We start from the raw sequence: 24,460 nt of genomic DNA, 5'->3' as shown, positions 1-24,460 counted from the left end.
AGATGGATTGTGGTTTGCAAACCCTTTGGAAATATTAAATTTGATGCCAAGTGGGCCACAGGTGGAATTGTGTTCTCCTGGGTCTGGTCAGCCGTTTGGTGTGCTCCTCCAATCTTTGGATGGAGCAGGTATGACATGTTCCTTCTCTGTCTGGTTTTATTTCTTCACTGGGCTGCAAAAACGTATACCTATCGTGCATCAGGTACTGGCCTCACGGGTTGAAGACTTCTTGCGGACCTGATGTGTTCAGCGGAAGTGATGACCCCGGTGTTCAGTCCTACATGGTTGTTCTAATGGTTACATGTTGCTTAATCCCTCTGGCTATCATCATTCTTTGCTACCTGGCAGTGTGGTGGGCTATTCGAACTGTAAGTTTGTTTGATTGCTTGCGTATGCATCCTGGATCTCTTTAAGTATGTCCATCTTTTTTGCCACAGGTTGCCATGCAGCAGAAGGAATCTGAGTCCACCCAGAAAGCAGAGAGAGAAGTCTCCCGGATGGTTGTTGTCATGATTGTGGCATATGTGGTATGCTGGGGACCCTACACCTTTTTTGCCTGCTTTGCTGCAGCCAATCCTGGATATGCTTTCCATCCTCTTGCTGCTGCCATGCCCGCTTACTTTGCCAAGAGCGCAACCATCTACAACCCAATCATCTATGTCTTCATGAATCGACAGGTTGAAACATCATCGTCATGGTCAACAATGACTGACTTTGTCCAACTTTCTGATCTACTTTTTTGTTTTCTTTCATCAGTTCCGCACATGCATCATGCAGCTCTTTGGCAAACAGGTAGACGATGGTTCGGAAGTATCCACATCGAAGACAGAGGTCTCCTCTGTGGCGCCAGCTTAAAGTCCATGCACTATCTTTTGAAGTTCTGGGAGCCGTCCTAATTTGTACACATTATTGTATTGTATTGCTTGCTTTTTGCCCCTTTTTTAGTAAATATAGTTTTCTGGCAAACAAAAAACTCATTAAAAACAAATAAATCAGCCTTTGTTCTCTGATCTTTTCTCTATTTTAAATGTCAGCGTGTTGTACTGATGAACTTTCATTACTTGGGGAATTTGGATGTAAAGAGAACAAAAAACGCCTCACGATACAGCAGCATTCAACTATGTTCAAAATTTCTTGCAAATTATTAGGGGTGGGACTCTTACAACAACACAGGTTTCATATACTTTTCAAATTTTCTTGTAGTCAAACTATTTTTGGTATATCAGACGGAATTTTTACCTGACATTTTCCGACTGTCTTTTTCAGAAGGCTCACCTGAATTTCATTTAATATACCAAAAATACTGTCTGACTACAAGAAAATTTTAAACGTATATGAAGAAGAACACATAATGAACCTTTCTGAGCAACACAGGTTTAAATTAAATTCCGATTTTTGGGGTGGCGATTGAATTCAGAATCGATTCTCGATTCAACATGATTTTCTAATCGAACCGATTCTCGCAATTTATTATTTGGTATTAAGATAACAATAAAACCTGTTCAAAAAAGGTTATAGGTTATAAAATATTATTTTGGCTGCTCATGTACAATATGAGTAAGCAGCGGATACGGCCTGAAAAATGTCATTTAAAAAAATTACAAAAACATTTTTTTTATCACCCCTACATATTCTATATATTTTTGGGGGTATTTTTTTTTTCAACCCGCAGAGTTGTTTGCAAAAAACATAAAACTAAACTCAACACGGATTTTTAAAATTAGTTATTTATTTAGGTGTGTCCTGCTATTGGTTGCCGACTCGTCCAGGGTGTACCCAGCCTCTCGCTCGAAGTCAGCTGGTATAGGCCCTAATGAAGATAAGCGGGATAGAACATGGATAGATAGATGGATTTATTTAAGTAACTTTTATTAATTAAAAAGTAAAAGTTAAATAAATCCCTAAATAAAAACAAATCACTTTTCCTACCCACTATTCAAAACTTTTTCCATGTCCATTTTAATTTTTTAAAATTTTTATTAGGACCCGAGCAGCAAAAAACTGTGAAGGCCCTATTGAAATCGCCCTGTTTATTATTATCTTCCCACTTCGATCGCATTTATGAGGTCCTTAACGTGCACAAAAACGTTTTGGAGGCGCAACAACTCAGAAGAAAAATGTAATATTTTAGGAGGCCATTCATCCATCCATTTTCTACCGCTTGATCCCTCTTGGGGTCATGGGAGTGTTGGAGCCTATCCCAGCTGCACTTGGCCGGAAGACGGGGTACATGGAGAATATAAAATTTCAAAATTGATTTACCAGCGCCCAGTTAAAAAATACAAAAAATTACGCCCTGCTACCAGATTCTCGTATCGTCACAAGACGATACGATATGTCTTTAAAAAACATATCTCATGAGAGAACACACGTAAACGTCTCGAGAACGCATATTTGAAAGAAAAAAAACAGGAAGTCGGTCATCTTGGCTTTCTGTTGGACATTTTCAGGTCAAAAACAGGGGTCATACTTTAACAACTCCTCCAAGAGACTTTGAAAAAATTTGCCACAGTTAAAATGAAAGAGATAGGCAATGATATATATATATATACTATATTATACTATACTATATACATATATATGTATATATATATATATATATTAATATATGTCCCCCGGCTGAGGGTGCTGGAGCCTATCTTAGCTACAATCGGGCGGAAGGCGGGGTGCACCCTGGACAAGTCGCCATCTCATGGCAGGGCCAACACAGATAGACAGACAACATTCACACTCACATTCACACACTAGGGCCAATTTAGTGTTGCCAATCAACCTATATGTATATGTATATATATATATATATATATATATATATATATATATATATATATATACATATATATATATATATATATATATATATATATATATATATATATATATATATATATATATATATATATATATACATATATATATATATATGTTTTGTTTTGTTTTTTGTTTTTTTTCATACTGTGTATATATATATATATATATATATATATATATATATATATATATATATATATATATATATATATATATATATATATATATATATATACACACAGTAGGAAAACACACAAATAGATGTTTACATTTGATAAAAAATAGGCTATATATTTTTTACATACATACATTACATAATAAGAGAACAACAAATGATAGCATGAGTGAGACCAATAATACCAATCGTTAAACAAAGACATTAAGAAAAATGTAAAGTTTCATTCGGGCCTCCTAAAAATGTCTCATTTTGTTTATGTGCTTGCAGTACTATTTGGTTTTGCTTTTATTTTGAAATATTACCGGATGTTACGCATGTAATATTGCGCATGCCCACATCTGCGCCTCAGCCACACGTGAGGTCAATGTGGAAGTAGCTATGTCTAAATCAAGTACGTTGTATTTCTATTTCAACTTTGTCTCTAAACTAACCAAATTTGAAATTAATCCGACCACATATTGTTTTTACAGAACAAAGACGAGCGAAGCGTCTTGGTTTACTTGGTAAATGTAAGGTAAGCGCTTTTTGACAAATGTCCGCCTCAGAAAACTTGTGTTGTCGATTAACTGACAAAAAATAGGTACAGTAAAGAAGGATTGCTGAAGTGAATACGTCATTGTTTTGAGTTTCATCATACACGTTTAGCCAGCTACGTTGTATTTGTATAGTATGTTTTTTCACGTGTTGTGAATGTCTTAAAGGCCTACTGAAATGAATTTTTTTTATTTAAACGGGGATAGCAGATCTATTCTATGTGTCATACTTGATCATTTCGCGATATTGCCATATTTTTGCTGAAAGGATTTAGTATAGAACAACGACGATAAAGATTGCAACTTTTGGTATCTGATAAAAAAAAGGCTTGCACCTACCGGAAGTAGCGTGACGTAGTCAGTTGAACATATACGCAAAGTTCCCTATTGTTTACAATGATGGCCGCATGAAGTGAGAGAGATTCGGACCGAGAAAGCGACAATTTCCCCATTAATTTGAGCGAGGATGAAAGATTTGTGGATGAGTAAAGTGCAAGTGAAGGACTAGTGGGGAGTTGAAGCTATTCAGATAGGGAAGATGCTGTGAGAGCCGGGGGTGACCTGATATTCAGCTGGGAATGACTACAACAGTAAATAAACACAAGACATATATATACTCTATTAGCCACAACACAACCAGGCTTATATTTAATATGCCACAAATTAATCCTGCATAAAAACACCTGCGTGTTTGTTATGCTAGCTCCTAGCTCCTCTGCTAGCTCCTAGCTCCATAGAACACGCCAATACAATTCAAACACCTGATCAACACACACAATCACTCAGCCCAAAAGACCGTTTACCTAACCCAAGGTTCATAAAGCTTATATATTTTTAAAAAGTTACGTACGTGACGCGCACATACGGTCAAGTTATCGAATGTTTAGCAGCCAAGGCTGCATACTCACGGTACCTGATATTCAGCTGGGAATGACTACAACAGTAAATAAACACAAGACATATATATACTCTATTAGCCACAACACAACCAGGCTTATATTTAATATGCCACAAATTAATCCTGCATAATAACACCTGCGTGTTTGTTATGCTAGCTCCTAGCTCCTCTGCTAGCTCCTAGCTCCATAGAACACGCCAATACAATTCAAACACCTGATCAACACACACAATCACTCAGCCCAAAAGACCGTTCACCTAACCCAAGGTTCATAAAGCTTATATATTTTTAAAAAGTTACGTACGTGACGCGCACGTACGGTACGGTACGTGTTATGCTAGCTCCTAGCTCCTCTGCTAGCTCCTAGCTCCATAGAACACGCCAATACAATTCAAACACATGATCAACACACACAATCACTCAGCCCAAAAGACCGTTCACCTAACCCAAGGTTCATAAAGCTTATATATTTAAAAAAAGTTACGTACATACGCAAAAAAAAGCCAAAGCTGCATACTCACAGTAGCACGTCTGCGTCTTTGTCATCCAAATCAAAGTAATCCTGGTAAGAGTCTGTGTTGTCCCAGTTCTCTACAGGCGTCTGTGTATCCAAATCAAAAGTCCTCCTGGTTAGAGTCTCTGTTATCCGAGTTCTTCCATCTTGACTGCATCTTTCGGGAATGTAAACAAAGAAGCGCCGGCTGTGTACTGTTGTGGCTGACTACGTTCGAAAAATACGTCCATTTCGCACCGACAACTTTCTTCTTTGCTTGCTCGGCTTCCTTCTCCATAATGCAATAAACATGATTGAAACAGATTCACGAACACAGATGTCCAGAATACTGTGGAATTATGAAATGAAAACAGAGCTTTTTCGTATCGGCTTCAATGTGGAAGGCATACCCGTGTTCGCCGGGCTACGTCACACGCATACGTCATCCTCAGAGGCGTTTCGAACAGGAAGTTTAGCGGCAAATTTAAAATGTCACTTTATAAGTTAACCCGGCCGTATTGGCATGTGTTATAATGTTAAGATTTCATCATTGATATATAAACTATCAGACTGCGTGGTCGGTAGTAGTGGGTTTCAGTAGGCCTTTAAAGCTGCACTGCTAGCCTACTTACATAACCACTGTGTACTCGTGTCAACATTAGGTTTATATTATATTTATTTATAACAAATTTTAAGTACGTGACGAAAAAGTTAAAATGCAAAATAGGCCAAAAAATTAAGGGAGCTATGAATTTTTTCTGTTAAAAAAAAATGATTAGGTTTTTTGTCCTGGGTTATACATTAACCTCTTAAGGCCCAAGCTGTTTGTTTACATGCTTTTTTTTTATTTCTCTTTGCTATTTGGACTTATTGGACCCTGATTAGAATAAAAACTAAAAATCATCTTCTAATAAGATGTGCTTTTAGTCCATAAGTACACAAATGTGTACTTTATGGTAGGGCTGGGCGATATATCGATATACGCGATATATCGCGGGTTTGTCTCTGTGCGATATAGAAAATGACTATTTCGTGATATTCGAGTATACGTTCTCACGCAGTTGCTTTTAGCTGCGGACATTACACTGCAGGCTCTTCCCACTCTTTCTTGTCTATCCTTCTCACAGACAGCGAGCGCACCTTCTTACATACGTCACATACTGTCACGTCATATGTCACATACACTACCGTTCAAAAGTTTGGGGTCACATTGAAATGTCCTTATTTTTGAAGGAAAAGCACTGTACTTTTCAATGAAGATAACTTTAAACTAGTCTTAACTTTAAAGAAATACACTCTATACATTGCTAATGTGGTAAATGACTATTCTAGCTGCAAATGTCTGGTTTTTGGTACAATATGTACATAGGTGTATAGAGGCCCATTTCCAGCAACTATCACTCCAGTGTTCTAATGGTACAATGTGTTTGCTCATTGGCTCAGAAGGCTAATTGATGATTAGAAAACCCTTGTGCAATCATGTTCACACATCTGAAAACAGTTTAGCTCGTTACAGAAGCTACAAAACTGACCTTCCTTTGAGCAGATTGAGTTTCTGGAGCATCACATTTGTGGGGTCAATTAAACGCTCAAAATGGCCAGAAAAAGAGAACTTTCATCTGAAACTCGACAGTCTATTCTTGTTCTTAGAAATGAAGGCTATTCCACAAAATTGTTTGGGTGACCCCAAACTTTTGAACGGTAGTGTACATATACGCCCTCGCCGCGCAGCAGAGAGGTAGCAGCATGGCTAAAGTTAGCTGTGATGCAAGTGGTAATACGAGAGAAAGAAGGTGCGAATCTGGTAACAAATGAAGGAAGAATTAATTCCCAAGAAAAACATCGTCTGGCGGTGGTTTGGCTTCAAGTCGGAATATGTCGAACAGTGTTGTTTTGATTTGTCACCTTAGAGACATCATGCACAAAAGTGCACTAATATCCAATCCAATCCAATCCACTTTATTTATATAGCACATTTACACAACAAGAATGTTTCCAAAGTGCTGCACAGCCATGTTAAAAACAATATTAAAAACAATATTAAAAACTATATTAAAAACAATATTAAAAACAATATTATGCTACACCAATGACTGAATAAAAACAAAGAATAAATGAATAGAAAACCAATACAGAGACAATATAAAAAATAAATATGATTAAAAACGATTTTAAAGGGTGAAACCAATTAAAACAGTAAAATAGACATCAAAATTTATAACCCTAACCCTAACCACACAGGACAACAGAGGACAGAAGACCACACAACTCACGTAGTGTTAAAAGCCAAAGAATAAAAGTGGGTCTTTAGACGAGACTTAAAACACTCCACTGTGGGAGCAGTTTGAACATGGAGGGGCAGAGTGTTCCAGAGTTTAGGGCCGACCACAGAGAAGGCCCTGTCTCCCCTGGTTTTAAGTCTCGTCCTGGGCACCACGAGCTGGAGCTGGCTCTCGGACCTCAGAGCGCGCGCAGGAGTGTAAATTTGGATGAGGTCCGAGATATACTGAGGTGCCAGTCCATGTAAAGCTTTAAAAACAAACAGCAAGGATTTAAAATCAATTCTAAAATGAACAGGGAGCCAGTGCAAACTCCGAAGAATTGGGGTTATATGCTTGTTTAATAGCTTGTTTTAAAATGACTGACAATTTTGCACTTTCTGTTTTGGAAATGACATGAATGTTTGTGCCACTGCTTAATAACTGTTTAATAAATACAGTGTTGGTCAATTGACTTAGTTGTCATTTCCCTCACTGCATGAAAGTTTAAAATGAGCATATATTAATGCAGTATGAACAAGAATGTTTTAATGTAGACACATAGAATCATCATACTGCTGTGATTATATGTATCAAATGTTCATTTAAAGGCCTACTGAAATGAATTTTTTTTTATTTAAACGGGGATAGCAGATCTATTCTATGTGTCATACTTGATCATTTCGCGATATTGCCATATTTTTGCTGAAAGGATTTAGTATAAAACAACGACGATAAAGATCGCAACTTTTGGTATCTGATAAAAAAAGGCTTGCCCCTACCGGAAGTAGCGTGACGTAGTCAATTGAACATATCCACAAAGTTCCCTATTGTTTACAATGATGGCCGCCAGAAGTGAGAGAGATTCGGACCGAGAAAGCGACGATTTCCCCATTAATTTGAGCGAGGATGAAAGATTTGTGGATGAGGAAAATGCAAGTGAAGGACTAGTGGGGAGTGGAAGCGATTCAGATAGGGAAGATGCTGTGAGAGCCAGGGGTGACCTGATATTCAGCTGGGAATGACTACAACAGTAAATAAACACAAGACATATATATACTCTTATTAGCCACAACACAACCAGGCTTATATTTGATATGCCACAAATGAATCCCGCATAGAAACACCTAGGTGTTTGTTATGCTAGCTCCTAGCTACTAGCTCGAGCTAGTTATAGCTCGAGCGGGTTATATGGACGGGATCCCGAATATATAACTCGCCAATACAATTCAAACACCTGCACAACACACACACTCACTCAGCCCAAAGAACTGTTCACCTAACCCAAGGTTCATAAAGCTTATATATTTAACCCAAGTTACGTACATGACACGCACGTACGGGCAAGCAATCAAATGTTTGGAAGCGCGCGGGTGGGACCTGATATTCAGCTGGGAATGACTACAACAGTAAATAAACTCAAGACATATATATACTCTATTAGCCACAACACAACCAGGCTTATATTTAATATGCCACAAATTAATCCCGCATAACAAACACCTAGGTGTTTGTTATGCTAGCTCCTAGCATAACAAACACCTAGGTGTTTGTTATGCTAGCTCCTAGCATAACAAACACCTAGGTGTTTGTTATGCTAGCTCCTAGCTACTAGCTCGAGCTAGTTATAGCTCGAGCGGGTAATATGGACAGGATCCCGTATATATAACCCGCCAATACAATTCAAACACCTGCACAACACACACACTCACTCAGCCCAAAGGACCGTTCACCTGACCCAAGGTTCATAAAGCTTATATATTTAACCAAAGTTACGTACGTGACACGCACGTACGGGCAAGCGATCGGATGTTTGGAAGCGCGCGGGTGGGACCTGATATTCAGCTGGGAATGACTACAACAGTAAATAAACTCAAGACATATATATACTCTATTAGCCACAACACAACCAGGCTTATATTTAATATGCCACAAATTAATCCCGCATAACAAACACCTAGGTGTTTGTTATGCTAGCTCCTAGCTACTAGCTCGAGCTAGATATAGCTCGAGCGGGTAATATGGACGGGATCCCGTATATATAACCCGCCAATACAATTCAAACACCTGCACAACACACACACTCACTCAGCCCAAAGGACCGTTCACCTGACCCAAGGTTCATAAAGCTTATATATTTAACCAAAGTTGCGTATGTGACACGCACGTACGGGCAAGCGATCAAATGTTTGGAAGCGCGCGGGTGGGACCTGATATTCAGCTGGGAATGACTACAACAGTAAGTAAACACTAGACATATATATACTCTATTAGCCACAACACAACCAGGCTTATAATTAATATGCCACAAATTAATCCCGCATAACAAACACCTAGGTGTTTGTTATGCTAGCTCCTAGCTCGAGCTAGTTATAGCAAGCGATCAAATGTTTGGAAGCACAGCTACGTACTCACGGTATCGCGTCTGTGTATCCAAATCAAAGTCCTCCTGGTTAGAGTCTCTTGTCCGAGTTCTTCGATCTTGACTGCATCTTTCGGGAATGTAAACAAACACCGGCTGTGTTGTGTTGCTGACTTCCCTCGCAAAATATCCACTTCGCACCGACAACTTTCTTCTTTGCTTGCTCAGCTTCTTTCTCCATAATGCAATGAATGTCCAGAATACTGTGGAATAATGAGATGAAAACAGAGCTATTTCGTATTGGCTTCAATGGGGAAGCCATACCTCTGTTAAACTGGCTACCTCACACGCATACGTCATCATACCGAGACGTTTTCAAGCGGAAGTGTGGCGGGAAATTTAAAATTGCACTTTATAAGTTAACCCGGCCGTATTGGCATGTGTTGCAATGTTAAGATTGCATCATTGATATATAAACTATCAGACTGCGTGGTCGGTAGTAGTGGGTTTCAGTAGGCCTTTAAGGCTAAGGCAGGGGTCGGCAACCTTTACCACTCAAAGAGCCATTTTGGAAAGTTTCACAAATTAAAGAAAACAATGGGAGCCACAAAAAATTTTTGAAAATTTAAAATGAAAAACACCGCATACAAAGCTTAAATTGCTTTGCGCTATGTTAACCAGGGGTCTCTGAAACACGCACCGGCACGCATCTTAATAAGGAAATTTAATGTTAGTGCGGCCCGCGACTTTTAATTGAATGGCGCTTGAGAGCGTCTTTCTTGCCAACCCTCTCAATTTTCCGGGAGACTCCCAAATTTCAGGACGTGCTGGCACTGTTTTTAACGTCCTCTACAGCCTGCCCAAACAGCTTACCTGCTTGGCCACATGTTGAATGCAGCTTTTGCTTGCTCACGTAAGTGCCAGCAAGGCATACTTGTTCAACAGCCACACAGCTTACACTGACGGTAGTCGTACAAAAACAACTTTAACACTGTTACGTTACAAATATGCGCCACACTTTGAACCCACACCAAAAAAGAATGACAAACACATTTCTGGAGAACATCTGCACTGTAACACAACATAAACACAACACAACAAATACCCAGAATCCCATGCAGCCCTAACTCTTCCGCTCAACTGACGCACGGAGGGGGGGGGGGGGGGTTTGATGGTAGCGGGGGTGTATAATGTGGACCGGAAGAGTTAGGGCTGCATGGGATTCTGGGTATTTGTTGTGTTGTGTTACGGTGCGGATGTTCTCCAGAAATGTTTTTGTCATTCTTTTTTGGTGTGGGTTCACAGTGTGGCGCATATTTGTAACGTAAAAGTGTTAAAGTTGTTTTATACGGCCACCGTCAGTGTAAGCTGTGTGGCTGTTGAGCAAGTATGCCTTGCTGTCGCCTAAGTAATAGCAACATATAACATGTGGCCGGGCTGGCACGCTGTTTGTAAATGCTATAGAGGACAATTAATGCAGTGCCACTGCCATAGTGCCATTAGGGCACGCCCTTTATTAAGTAATTAGAGTGAAAATATAATAATATTGGCCCTGGGAGATTTCTAGGAGAGGCAGTCTCCTGGGAAAATCGGGGGGGTCGTTAAGTACACTGGGAAAACCGGGAGGGTCGGCAAGTATGCAGCTGAGCCGCATCAGAGTGGTTAAAGAGCCGCATGCGGCTCCGGAGCCGCGGGTTGCCGACCCCTTGGCTAAGGCAAAATATCGAGATATATATCGTGTATCGCGATATGGCCTAAAAATATTGAGATATTAAAAAAAGGCCATATCGCCCAGCCCTACTTCATGTGTAGTAGTGACATGCACATTTTTATTTTTACACTTTTTTTTCCAAATTCCATTGTATGTTTTTGTTATACTCTTCTGACAGCACCAGATAGCAGTATAAGTGTCCATATGTCGGCATAAGACCCCAATTCAGTAGTGTACACAATTTTGGAAATAAGAGCTAAAAGGTGCTGTCCACGCATGTGGCCACTAAGGCCTTTAGAGGTTATGGCAGGGGTCGGCAACCCGCAACTCTACACAGAGAAAAAGACGATCACCTCAAAACCACCGCCTTAGCAATAATGATAACTAGGTCAGCGGTCGATTGTCATGTACCTACATATTTATATTATATATAACCAATATAGTGTTGATCATTCAAATAAAGTATACAATTAGTTATTTATAGACCAAAGCCTCACCCATTTGCTTGAGTATGTATTTTTCAAAACATTTGACTCAGGTGGGATGTGTTCACTTATTAAATATACCACACATTTGGCATGCTCTCTCTCCGCAGACTAAAGATGGGAGGACAACAAATAAAGAGCAGCAATCAGCGCGAAAAGTCAAGGACAAAAAGCCAGAAGAAACTAGGAAGCAAAGGGTAATATATCCATGACACTTTTACCTGATTTGAGGCTGGGTGCTACAGTGTACTTAATATGATTCATTTCTTTTCACCGAACAAGCTTGAAGAGTTGCAAGCAAGGCAGAAGATCTCCAGGGAACAACAGCTGTTGAAGAGGAGGAGTTTACAAAGCTTTCAAAATGACATCCTGCAGAGGCAAAGAGCATTTGAACAAAGGGTAAATATTCAGTGGATGTTTGGGGGGGACACAGAACTGTAGTTTGGCATCAATGTTGTTGATTGTAAATAACTGCTGTCATTTACACGTGCATATTTGTGATCACAGGAAACAGAGATGCAGAGTTTGGAAAAGCATGTCAACTTTGAAACTGAGAATTCCAGAAAAGCATATTACAGAGAATTTAAAAAGGTATTTTTCAACTTTGTACACATTGTATAACTCAATAATGAATATTTCCAACTAGGCCTCGGCTGATAACTAATTTTGCTTGACGATATAGTGTCCCACAAATTATTGCAGATAAACAATATTATTGTCAGCATTATATTGAGGCCAACTTAAAGGGAAACTGCAATTATGGGGGGGATTTTTTTGTCTATCATTCACAATCCTTTTGTGAGACAAGCACAAACACCTTTTTTTAATGCATTCTAACTCTTAAAGAACTGCTAGCAAGAGTCAGCTCACAATATAGGTAATGGGATTCGCTTTATTCCGACTATAAAGAGGACCAAGAAACATCAAAAAACCTTATTAAAAAAATTCAAAAAAGAGTGCAGTTTTAGCTCCAATGTAATCATTATATGAAATGATAATGAAAGCAACCCTTTTAAACGCAAACAACTTTTAATTGGAAGATTTTACTTTTTAATTATCCAAAATTAGTAAACAAAAAATAAAGTTGACTCTCAATCTCTGTTAGCAAAAAATGCACTTTATTAGATTTTAATGCTGTTTTGAAAAATGTAATCTTTTAATCAGAATAATCAAACTTGCATTCTTTGCATACATATTTTAAACTATAAACAACCCAATATTTTGACACAAATACAATTTTATTGTCAGAGTGTCTTACAGGAACATTTTTAAACATGTTTTACTTGAATGCGCGACAGATATTTACTCAAAAGTTGCTAACAGTTGTATCTAAAGTTATATTCGAGTGTATTTTGAAGTGAAATTTGCCAGCGAGCACACCGGTCAAAAGTCTCCTCACTCATCTTTGTACTGACACATGCATGGAATGAGCTAAAAATAAATTGCGTGATTAATCTGTGTTCATACATGATTAATAACACGAGTTAAAGCGTTAACTTTGACAGCCCTAATAAATATTGAACATCTTGAAGTGTAGTTTCTTTTTCCCCCAGTTGGTAAACTGGGTGTTTTTCTTTGTTGTTGCTATAACTTTACAATTTCGGCTTACTGGCTCATTCGTCCGCTTTGATAGGCTAATCTTGCACATTCGGTCTGAAGCCAAAATATTCCCACACTGGGGCATTAGGCTTCGCAATCATCTTTTTTCCTTTAATTTTTGTTACTTGCAGTGCTTCTAACTAGCAAGGCTCTGTTGCTGTCAAAGCTAGCAGTCCCGCCTCCACCCACCGAGACAAAGCTTGTGGATGACTGACAAGAGGGTTCAATCCCTTCATTTAATTTTGCCGTTGAACGAATGTGCTCAGGTGCTGATTGCGATGCAGAGAGTGAAACCTCTTGCACCCTGTTTGAAAGCAAGAGACGAAGAAAACAAACACACGCGAGTGTGGCAATTTATCGATGCCGGACAAATTATTGAGTTTGTTTTAATTTATCGTTCAATTAATTGACTTATTGATTATCGGCCCAGGTCTACTTTCAACTGTGGTAGAATATTTTTTTTATACCTTATGTTGTAGGTAGTTGAGGCTGCAGATGTGATCCTGGAAGTTTTAGATGCACGTGATCCTATGGGGTGCAGATGTCCTCAAGTTGAGCAGGCGGTCATTCAAAGTGGCACAAACAAAAAGATTGTGTTGGTGCTCAATAAAATTGGTAAGTTCGAGAGATGTCCTTTTTGAATATCATATTTACAATGCTCGCATAAAGCGTTAAAATACTTGAAAATTAAAAGGGCTTGACTAATGTCTGAATTTGAATGTTCTATGCTGATCCTAGATTTGGTGTCAAAGGAAATCGTGGAGAAGTGGATCAAGTACCTGCGGAATGAGTTTCCCACAGTGGCTTTTAAAGCATCGACTCAACAACAGTCCAAAAACTTGGTATTTGTCAAACATTTCTGCATTTTTTTAACATTCTCAGGAGAGATTGCAGACTAAGGCTTAGTTATGCTTCTTGTTTTTGACAGAAACGCAGTAATGTACCAGTCACTCAAGCCACCACAGAGCTTCTGAGCACCAGTGCTTGTGTTGGCGCAGACTGCTTGATGAAGTTACTCGCTAATTACTGCCGCAACCTCGACATAAAGACGGCCATCACGGTAGGCGTTGTAGGTGAGAACACAACTGAGTCGACTGACCTAATTTCTACCCAAAGTGTAGTTTGTGTGGGTCTGTGGTTAACCTATTCTGAAATTCACAAAATCTGTGAGTGAAATTCTATGGCAGTATCACTGAAACACAGTCGGTTGAAATCATGGCATGTTTTTATTTTGTTTTACAGGTTTTCCAAATGTGGGAAAGAGCAGTTTGATCAACAGTCTAAAACGTGCAAGAGCATGTAGTGTTGGTGCTACTCCTGGTGTCACCAAGTGAGTAATTAAACAAATCTTTATTTAATGACACCATTTACAATATATTGTGCGTGGAGCTGTTAATTGTTTGAAAATGTAAAAAGATCTTAGAAACAGTCTTTAGTAAAACACCTTCTGGGAAAAAATGTTATGGTTAAGCTTAGTTTACATTATGAGGATTTGAAAAATAATCTATTTCAAAATCATAGCAATTGTTTCATAAAAAAGGCTGTTGGGGGTAATTTTATGCAGCTGTTATCACTTCATTCTCTTGAGACAGAAATGATGCAATAAAAATGGTGACATTTCCATACTGTGTTCTGTGCAAAGGTTGGGGGCGTGGTCACATGACATCATCACATTTGCTCTGATAATATTTTCTTTATAAAGGCTAAAAATGTATACATTTATTTAAAAACACATTTGTGTTATTATTAGTTAGTATTAACATATATTTTTATATTATCGTTTTGATATATTTTCAATTGTTGCTGCTTATTGTACAATTTACTTTGAGAACTTTTCAAGTATCTAGAGACTTTTTTTCTTCTTCATCAAAATAGACAAGCAACAAATCTAGCATTTATTTTTCTTGTGTTATTATCAAATGTAATCGTGTTTAGAGACACTATTTCTGTCCCTCGATGTGTCCGACGAAAAGCGAGCTGCAGCGTGCATGACGTCACACTTGCTTGGCGCTGCTGCTCAAGTTGGACTTTCTCTCTTTAAAAAACGCCTCTGTTCTCTTAATATTTGCACATTTTGTAGATCGATGTCCGCAGGTCTATCTGGGATATATTAAAGTTACGCCCACATAGCAGACATGCTGACTGCGCTCCAGACAATTGCGTGCATCTTGTTTATGTCATCACAACATCCGGTTTCAGCAGCGCTGTTTTTGGTGATCAAAGTCTTTTTTCGGTGGCAAATTTTCGGTGCATCACTAGTTAATATTGTGCAAATAATAGGCTCCCATATTTCTTGTTTGTGTGGTTTTGATTTGATGCTAATTTTTCCCATGATTGTAAACACACAATCCGTGCCTGAAAGCAGATGGGCAAAGAATGAGGATGATTGGCAATAAAGGTTAAAAATAGCGTTAATAACTTTAATTTGTGTTAACATTAAAAAAACCTTAGTTTCAAGGTGTGGTGGCTGTAATTTTGTTGTGGCGGTGCATCACGCTCAGTTAAGGGGAAACCTTGACTATTGTAAAACTTATTTAAATTCATTATCAATAAATCTCATGCTGTGATAGCATTATTCACAGCAAAGCTAATTCTTCTTTCTCTGGCCATATTTTGAGTTTCATTCGTATTTTTATTTGGCTGTAAACCACAAAAAAAGAGTGACTAAAATCATCATTGTTTTTTTATATTTCAAAAATTATTTACATACCTAATTTAAAAATATACATTTTGCATCATTCTAAAAGATCTCAGATCACTTCAACTAGAATAAAAACATTTTTCGAACCCACATAACCTACACAATATTTTAACTCAAAATCTAGCCAGAGTATATACTGTATACTCAAGTCATGTAATGTATTTCACAACTGAAGTACGTGTTCAGCTTTAGAAAGCTACAATAGATGGAAAAGATGGATGGATGGACTTCACTTAAGAATGTTTTTTTTATATAGGTTATAATCGTTATTACCGTAGATGTTTACCAGAAGGGAAACTAGATAAGAGCCCATCGATAGGGATATGTCCATGGTGCTATAATCATTAGTTTGTCTGTCTGATGGATTTTTAGTGAATAACATTTAGTTTGGTGTGGATGGTTACAAAATCACCATGCTACTAACACCTATACTCTTTACCTAATATTTACATTGCATATACATTGCCTTAATTCTGGGTTTCCTACATTTTAGGTGCCTTCAAGAAGTGCATTTGGACAAGCACATTAAGCTTCTTGATTGCCCTGGAATCGTCATGGCAACATCCACATCTGATGCAGCCATGATTCTACGTAACTGTGTCAAAATTGAGCAGCTAGTGGATCCACTTGCCCCAGTTGAAGCCATCTTGCGACGCTGCAACAAGGCACAGGTATATTGTTTCCTCCCCAAAATATTTGTTGTTTCATTTAAAGTATTGAAGCCATTACATACATTTTCACCAGATCATTGAACACTACGGGGTCCCCGACTTTAATACGGCTCTGGAGTTCTTGGCATTGCTGGCGCGACGTCAGGGCAAACTAAGAAAGGGAGGACTGCCTGACACTGACAAAGCAGCTAAGAGTGTGTTAATGGACTGGACAGGGTGCGTAAAATGTTTGATTATAAAGGCTCGTACTGCAATATGGTGTTGATTTCAGTGTGTAACGCAATTCAGGGGAAGGATTAGTTACTTCACGCACCCACCTGAGACACACACTCTCCCAACACACGTCAGTGCTGAGATTGTGACCGAGATGGGCAAAGCTTTTGACTGGGATGAACTTGAAAAAGGAAATCAGGAGGTTCTTGCAGGTAACATTAATTTCACTAATTCTATGTATTATGTATTTTCTCTACACATGTAACTCTATAATAGGACGTATTATTACTTGCCATTTAATCTTAATCCTTATACTTTTTGGGGGGGGTTGTATGGTATTTTTGTTATTTATTTATTTTTTTTGTCATTAAAAAATACAATCATGTGTGCTTACGGACTGTATCCCTGCAGACTGTATTGATCTATATTGATATATAATGTAGGAACCAGAAATATTAATAACCGAAAGAAACAACCCTTTTGTGCGAATGAGTATAAATGGGGGAGGGAGGTTTTTTGGGTTGGTGCACTCATTGTAAGTGTAGCTTGTGTTTTTTATGTTGATTTAATAAAGAAAGAAAAAAAAAGAAAAACTTTTCTTTTTTTTTTTTTCTTGTGCGGCTGGTTGACGACTGGGTTAACATACATCAAATGCTGTTTTTACTGCTAACAACGAAAATAAAGTAAGGAACCACAGACCGATGTCAACATAAAACCACATACACTTGCATTCCTGAATGGCCTTAGAGAGAGATAGCAACCCACAAGAGCGTAAAAGGCTCATTAACCACCCACAATTCAATTGTGTTTCAAACAGGATTAATTTGGAGATCAGTCTCTCCTAAATATTTCAAAAAGACCCCGCACAGTTCTTGAAACTTTGCAGAACAACCATTCAATGTCCACCTAAACCGCTTCAGTTTGAGAACATACAGAACATCTTTAATCCAGCAGGTGTGGCAAGGAGGCGCTGTTGCTTTCCAATTTAACACAATGAGTCTTCTCGCCAACAAAGTAGTGAATGCTACAAGATTCTTTTTGGATTTGCTAAGAATAGATGACTGAGGTGCTACTCCAAACAGTCCACTTAGATGATTTGGTTCAATCCTTTCACTGGTGACCACAGACAAAGTGTTTAAAATATTTGTCCGATAGCTGTTCTGGGATGAGCAGAGCCAAAACATACATGTATAAAATCAGCTGGAGCCTGTTGACATTGATTGCATAACAGATCTGCGCTAATCGGACCTTGGTTTAATAAGTACGATTAATTAACTTGCATTGAATAAGGCTGTGTCTGGCACAAATGGAAAACTTATGAAAACGTATTTGCTATTCTCAGACAGTCTCATATCTAAACACCCTCCCAAAGTGACTTAATCAAAGTCAGAGAGACAGGGCATTAAAGAAAAAATTGGTTATAAATATGTGTAATTGATCCTTTGACAGATGGAAACAGTGTCAAAAACTCTGGTACAGATTTGAACTGGTTCCACTCTTATCTCACAGACCGATGTTTTTATCTAATTATGGTTACATGTTTCTACCTCACCTAACCCATGAAATAAGGCGTGGGATTCCCCAAGTCTCAATATTAGGTAAAATTATTTTTAATCGGATGATACTCAGTTGTACATGGCTGTCCCTCCTAATGATACAGGACCAATAGATACTTGTTTTAACTGCATTTCAGACGTGTTTTAATTGCATTTCAGACGTCAAGTCATAGATCACAGTAGGGCTGCAAGCATCAATTGATATTTTGTTGCTTTAAGGATTCGGTTAATGAGTAAAATACGCTTATTGCTCCAGCACACATGAGAGCATTGCACCCATTGGTGATGAAGCCCGCGCTACTGCTGAGGTGGCCTTTGTGTGTGGGGGCAGGAGTAGTAGAGAGATGGCTCAGAAAAATGACAAAGTGGAGAGGGCGCAAAGGGCCCAGACAAGATGAGAGAGAGGTTGTGCGATCATTTAAGTGAAAGACCCACCTTGTGGTGAAATGTTTGCACAGTCAAACGGAGCTGGCATTTCACAATAGTACTACATCAATGATACAACATTATTAAATAGCATCTTGCACATTTAAGAGCCGCAAACAAACAGAAAAAAGGTATACGTCTATTTTGGTAGCTCACATCATATATGTTTGACTGGCATAACACATGTTTTATTCATGTGAGGACATGTTAGCAAATATTTAATTTGTATGTTAATCCTAAATAGTTGTTTGTCCAAAATTCAAACACCCCTAACCAACTGATAACTTTTTTAAATGTGTATGTGTTAAATTGTTAAATGCATTGGCCCTCAATTTATCATACTTCATCAGTCGTTCTGTTTAGTTGTTTTTTTAAATTATCTAGTACCTGGTTCATGTTTGTTTGGCTACACAGTTGTTTTTTTACTTTTAAACTTTTTCTTTAATATAAGTATTATAAAATTATGTTCCTGTCCACCTGCAGCTCAACTACAACAAAACATATGGTTTCGTTATAGGTTCTAAAGACCAGAAAGATAAACTTAACAAAATTACAAGGTTTTAAAACAACACAATCCATAAAAAATTTGGGACGTGGTTTTTGACATATCAGAAATAGTTTTTTATCGTTTTAAGAACATAGCCAGAATCTGGCAGATATACTCTCAACTCAGCACAGAGGTGTTAAGTGTGGGTTTTTTACTGGTCTGAAGAACTTTGTGTTGCAACTTGCCAATGCATGAAAAGTGCTATATAAATAAAGATTAATTGATTGAGGTGTACATGTGTTAATATTGCTGCTGTGACACCTTTATTTTCCCCATGGGATTATTTACTCACAAAAAATTAGGGATATTTGGCTTTTGGGTGAAATTTCCATATGAACCTGAAATGCCCTTCACAGGTGAACTTTATGCTTTTAGTTCGCACGTTGACTGTTTCGGTACTTTTTGCACAACTTGCTATTCTCTAACAAGGTTAAGTTGTGTGATCCACACATTGATCAATAGATGTGCTTAGAATCTGTATTAAAACAGTCCTCTTCATTATGTTTATATTTTGACATCATCGTGTTCCAGATTCATCTTGTGCTGATACTCTGATGGGATTTTGCATGGAAACCACTGGGATGACTCATGGCGAGCAAGCTCAAGCTCCCTCTTACCAGGACATGGAAGGAGAGTCTGCGCAGGAGCAAGAATTAAATGACGAAGCTGAATCTATGGAGGATGATCAGGATCTTGAGGTGTGGAAAGTATGGTGCTTAACCGTTATCGTTGCCAACCCTTCTTTAAAAAACAAATCGTACCGTATTTACCAACAAAAGTAAGCTCAAATGTATTTGTCTGAAGGGATGCTCTTTGCTCTGTATTTTTGCAAAAATCCAAGATAGTTTGTAAAATGTCAATTAAATGAATGACAGGTTTTCATACAAAGCGACCGATTACCTGCCCTTTCTTGGATTGTCACCACTGAGATATTAAAATAGCAGATTTTACCCCTTCTCATGTTAATCCCAGATGCATGCTGCTTCTGCCTTCTGAAGCAGAGGGTGAGGGTTTGATCCCCAGCCAGGTTATATGATGTTAACATTAAACCAGAGGTGTGCAAACTTTTTCCGTAAACTGAAAAGTCAAAGCATGCTGGGGCCATTTTAAAATGTTTTTATTTTGTTAAAAAAATAACTAAAAATAGATATACTGTATATTTAAAGACAAAACTTTGTCAGTTATGTATTATTAGTTACCTGTGTCAAATGTTCAGCTATTTCTTAGTATATTACATAATTATGCTGTATTGTTGTGATTTTATTTTGTCTATGCAGTGGGCCAACAAAACTTGAGCTGCAAGCTGCAAATGGCCCCGAAGCCACACTTTGGACACCCCTGTAGCTGAGTTATTGCTTCTAACCGTTTGTAAAATAAACGTTTGAAAATTAAACCTACACAATTTTATTAAATAGTTACGCCATAGCAGCAACAAACTTCTTGAGTAAAGATGTTGGACACACACTAAGACATCCTGTTGAGTGCCCTTCACAATAAGGTACATCCGGTTCACAGAAATAAAATACATAAACAATACAATTTTTTTGTGCAGCCACCTCATCATAGGGCCAACACAGATAGACAGACAACCATTCACACACTGGGTCCAATTTAGTGTTGCCAATCAGCTTATGCCGCAGTGCATGTCATTGGAATTCAACGTTTTCCCAAAACAATGAATATTTATAACAGTGTCACATTAGGTTTCAACAACTGCTGCATTAACCAAAATAACAATCATCACGTGACTGCCACTCTGTAGCGACACCTGACGGGAAAAAGTGCCAAAAACATTTATCATATTCTCTTCATATTGTTATGATGCACCAAAGAAATTAATATTTTAATCTGTTTTTTATATATATACAGTAACTATATATATATATATATATATATATATATATATATATATATATATATATATATATATATATATATATATATATATATTACTGCAAACCATGCATATAATTAAATTGAGGTTCAAATCAAATCGTGTAAAAATAGTTTCAAACAGATAAAATAGGCACCAAAAAATCTCCATGCAAGTAGGTGTTAGGACGCCAACCTGTTGGTTACGATCGACCAGTCGAGCTTTGGGATTTTACCAATAGATCCTCAAAATATTCTGAAAAATAAATGCATTATAACGTCACTGCCAGTATTTTTACTCTTGAGCACACATGCATGCTTCGCTGCTGTTTAAGTATGCATTGTGTTGCATTTTGCCCGTTTTATTTTCGACTTTAGTCTGTGAAACTTGGATAACACCTCCTTGTGTCAAGGCGCCAGCGTAGGCTACATGGGCTAGAGTTGAAGGTTTTAGTCCTGACTTTCCGTGCATTGCATGGTGGGGCCCCTCAGTACATCACTGATTTGTTATGCCCCTACACTTCAGGGTTCAGGCTCTGGTCTTTGGGCCAGGGTCTTCTAAAGATCCCATGAACCCATTTTTAATACACGTGGTGACCTGGCGTTCCAGGCTATAGCTCCCAGACTCTGGAATAACTTGCACCAGTCCCTACGTGAGCTTGACAGTGTTGACACTTTTATGAAACATTTGAAGACTTTTCTTTTTAGCAAAGCTTTTAGTTAGCACCTTTTAATTATCATTTTTAATCCACTTTTTATGATGTTGCCCGTTATAATTGAAATGTTCTTTTAATTCACCTATGTTTTGTACAGCGCTTTATTTTCTGTGAAAAGCGCTTTATAAATAAAATGTGCTTACTTACCTACTAGTTATGCACACGTATTGTGTGACGTGCACGCTGCGCCTCAAAAAAATCTACGAGCTGACGCCGATGCCGATGGGCTTGTAACAGTTTGATTAGTTCCAGCTTCAATTACTCACCTTTTCTCTCTTCAATTGCCATCGTTTAGTGGCGACAGGAAGCTAAATGAGTGGTGTTCACAGTGTGGTTAGATCTTGCCTTGGTTCAAACAAGGCTGAGATCAGTGATCCTGTACTTAAAATGTTTGGTGACCACCAGTTTAGACAATCCCTGTCCCTGCCAGCAAGAAGATACCCCTTATTTAGTTTTCAGCGTGTTGGCAACCCTACTAGCAGTGACCAAAATGACTTATTTATCCAATAATTATGATTTTGGTGGAATGTTGTTTAACTTGTGTTGTGTCCTGTCATAGTTTGGACCAATGACAGTAGCGATCAAATCTCAGAAGCCAAAGAGCGACTTGCCCGAAAGTGATCCTGTGCCCAAAGCTCCGAATTTGAAGGATATTGTGAACGTCAATCCATTACAGCAAGGCCAAGCCCTCGTGGCAGCCAAGAAGAAGAGGAAGAAGCAACAAAAAAGAGCTGGTTTGTGTCTCATTTTAAGTCTAAATCAGGGGTGTCAAACATACGGCCCAAACAGGTTTTATCCGGCCCACGGGATGAGTTTGCTAAGTATAAAAATTAGCCAAAATTTTTGAATGAAAGAAACATGTGTCCACTTGATGTCGCAATAGCAATGCTTTGTAGATTACGCTACATATGTAAAAAATAATAATAATAATAATAAACCACATGATGTTAGTGCACCAGTCGAGGGAAATAAGCAAACTACATCAGTAACATCCTGTAATTTGATTTTGATATAATTTTTTTATCTTGATAGATTGAAAATTAACACCAATTAGTTGACTGATGAACATTATCACATAATTATTTCAGAAAATATAAATAACGACAAATAAAGATATGGGTTATACTTGTATAGCGCTTTTCTACCTTCAAGGTACTCAAAGCGCTTTGACACTATTTCCACATTCACCCATTCACACACACATTCACACACTGATGGCGGTAGCTGCTATGCAAGGCGCTAACCAAGACCCATCAGGAGCAAGGGTAAAGTGTCTTGCTCGAGGACACAACGGACGTGACTAGGTTGGTAGAAGCTGGGGATTGAACCAGGAACTCTCAGGTTGCTGGCACAGCCACTCTCCCAACCACGCCGTCCCCCATAATTACCGTATTTTTCGGACTATAAGTCGCAGTTTTTTTCATAGTTTGGCCTGGGGTGCGACTTATACTCAGGAGCGACTTATGTGTGAAATTATTAACACATTACCGTAAAATATCAAATAATATTATTTAGCTCATTCACGTAAGAGACTAGACGTATAAGATTTCATGGGATTTAGCCATCAGGAGTGACGGATTGTTTGGTAAACGTATAGCATGTTCTATATGTTATAGTTATTTGAATGACTCTTACGTATGTTACATTAACATACCAGGCACGTTCTCAGTTGGTTATTTATGCGTCATATAACGTACACTTATTCAGCCTGTTGTTCACTATTCTTTATTTATTTTAAATTGCCTTTCAAATGTCTATTCTTGGTGTTGGGTTTTATCAAATACATTTCCCCAAAAAATGCGGCTTATACTCCAGTGCGACTTATATATGTATTTTTCCTTCTTTATTATGCATTTTCGGCCGGTGCGACTTAAACTCCGGAGCGGCTTATACTCCGAAAAATACGGTAATTCAGAAAATATAAATAACGACAAATAAAGATACAATAATATTAACCGCAACATCCATCTATCAATCCATTTTCTACCGCTTATTCCCTTCAGGGTGTAAAAAAAACAATATTATGATTTGTACATATTCAGAATGTGCTTGTTCTATTTTTCAACAAAGAAAACAATCTGAAGTTGTCTTTATTTTTAAGTTATTGTGCCGTGAATTTACCAGTCCGGCCCACTTGGGAGTAGATTTTTCTCCATGTGGCCCCCGATCTAAAATGAGTTTGACACCCCTGGTCTAAATGGTCATTATACCCCTCTTTATTTGTACAGTTCACTTGTATTTTGCTTCTTCTGCAGACAAAATTTCTACCAAACTCTCAGACACCTTGACATCTGCGATGGATTTCTCATTTTGTGACAGCTGATTAAAAAGAATCAATAAAACGATTGTCTATTTATCTATTACATTGCTTTTTTTTTTTGGTTGTTGCATTTCACCCCAAAATGTTTTTGGTGCGCTCTGTGGTAAAAA

At 38.1% G+C, this 24,460-nt stretch overlaps 2 protein-coding genes across 2 annotated transcripts in view; both read left to right on the top strand.

Annotated features, from left to right (window-relative positions):
• Window positions 1-997, top strand: part of LOC133649675 (red-sensitive opsin) — a 1,865-nt gene extending 868 nt beyond the window's left edge. Inside the window, exons 3-6 of the mRNA XM_062046325.1 lie at window positions 1-128; window positions 203-368; window positions 438-677; window positions 757-997. The exon at window positions 1-128 is cut by the window's left edge and continues 41 nt beyond it. Coding sequence (XP_061902309.1) covers window positions 1-128; window positions 203-368; window positions 438-677; window positions 757-855 — 633 coding nt within the window. The 3' untranslated portion in view covers window positions 856-997. The remainder of the gene's footprint in view (window positions 129-202; window positions 369-437; window positions 678-756) is intronic.
• A 2,320-nt stretch (window positions 998-3,317) lies between these two features.
• gnl3l (G protein nucleolar 3 like) lies at window positions 3,318-24,390 on the top strand. The gene is given in 16 exon segments (XM_062046281.1): window positions 3,318-3,341; window positions 3,344-3,380; window positions 3,460-3,503; window positions 11,840-11,926; window positions 12,012-12,128; window positions 12,237-12,320; window positions 13,808-13,943; window positions 14,067-14,170; window positions 14,257-14,401; window positions 14,571-14,658; window positions 16,523-16,700; window positions 16,774-16,916; window positions 16,989-17,125; window positions 19,974-20,140; window positions 22,590-22,764; window positions 24,286-24,390. Coding segments are annotated over 16 exon segments (1,734 nt in total). The 3' UTR covers window positions 24,354-24,390.
• The last annotated feature ends 70 nt before the right edge of the window (window positions 24,391-24,460 follow it).

Source organism: Entelurus aequoreus, linkage group LG01 (genome assembly GCF_033978785.1).
Source record: "Entelurus aequoreus isolate RoL-2023_Sb linkage group LG01, RoL_Eaeq_v1.1, whole genome shotgun sequence".
Lineage (NCBI taxonomy): Eukaryota > Metazoa > Chordata > Actinopteri > Syngnathiformes > Syngnathidae > Entelurus > Entelurus aequoreus.
This window is presented reverse-complemented; position numbering and strand designations above follow the sequence as displayed.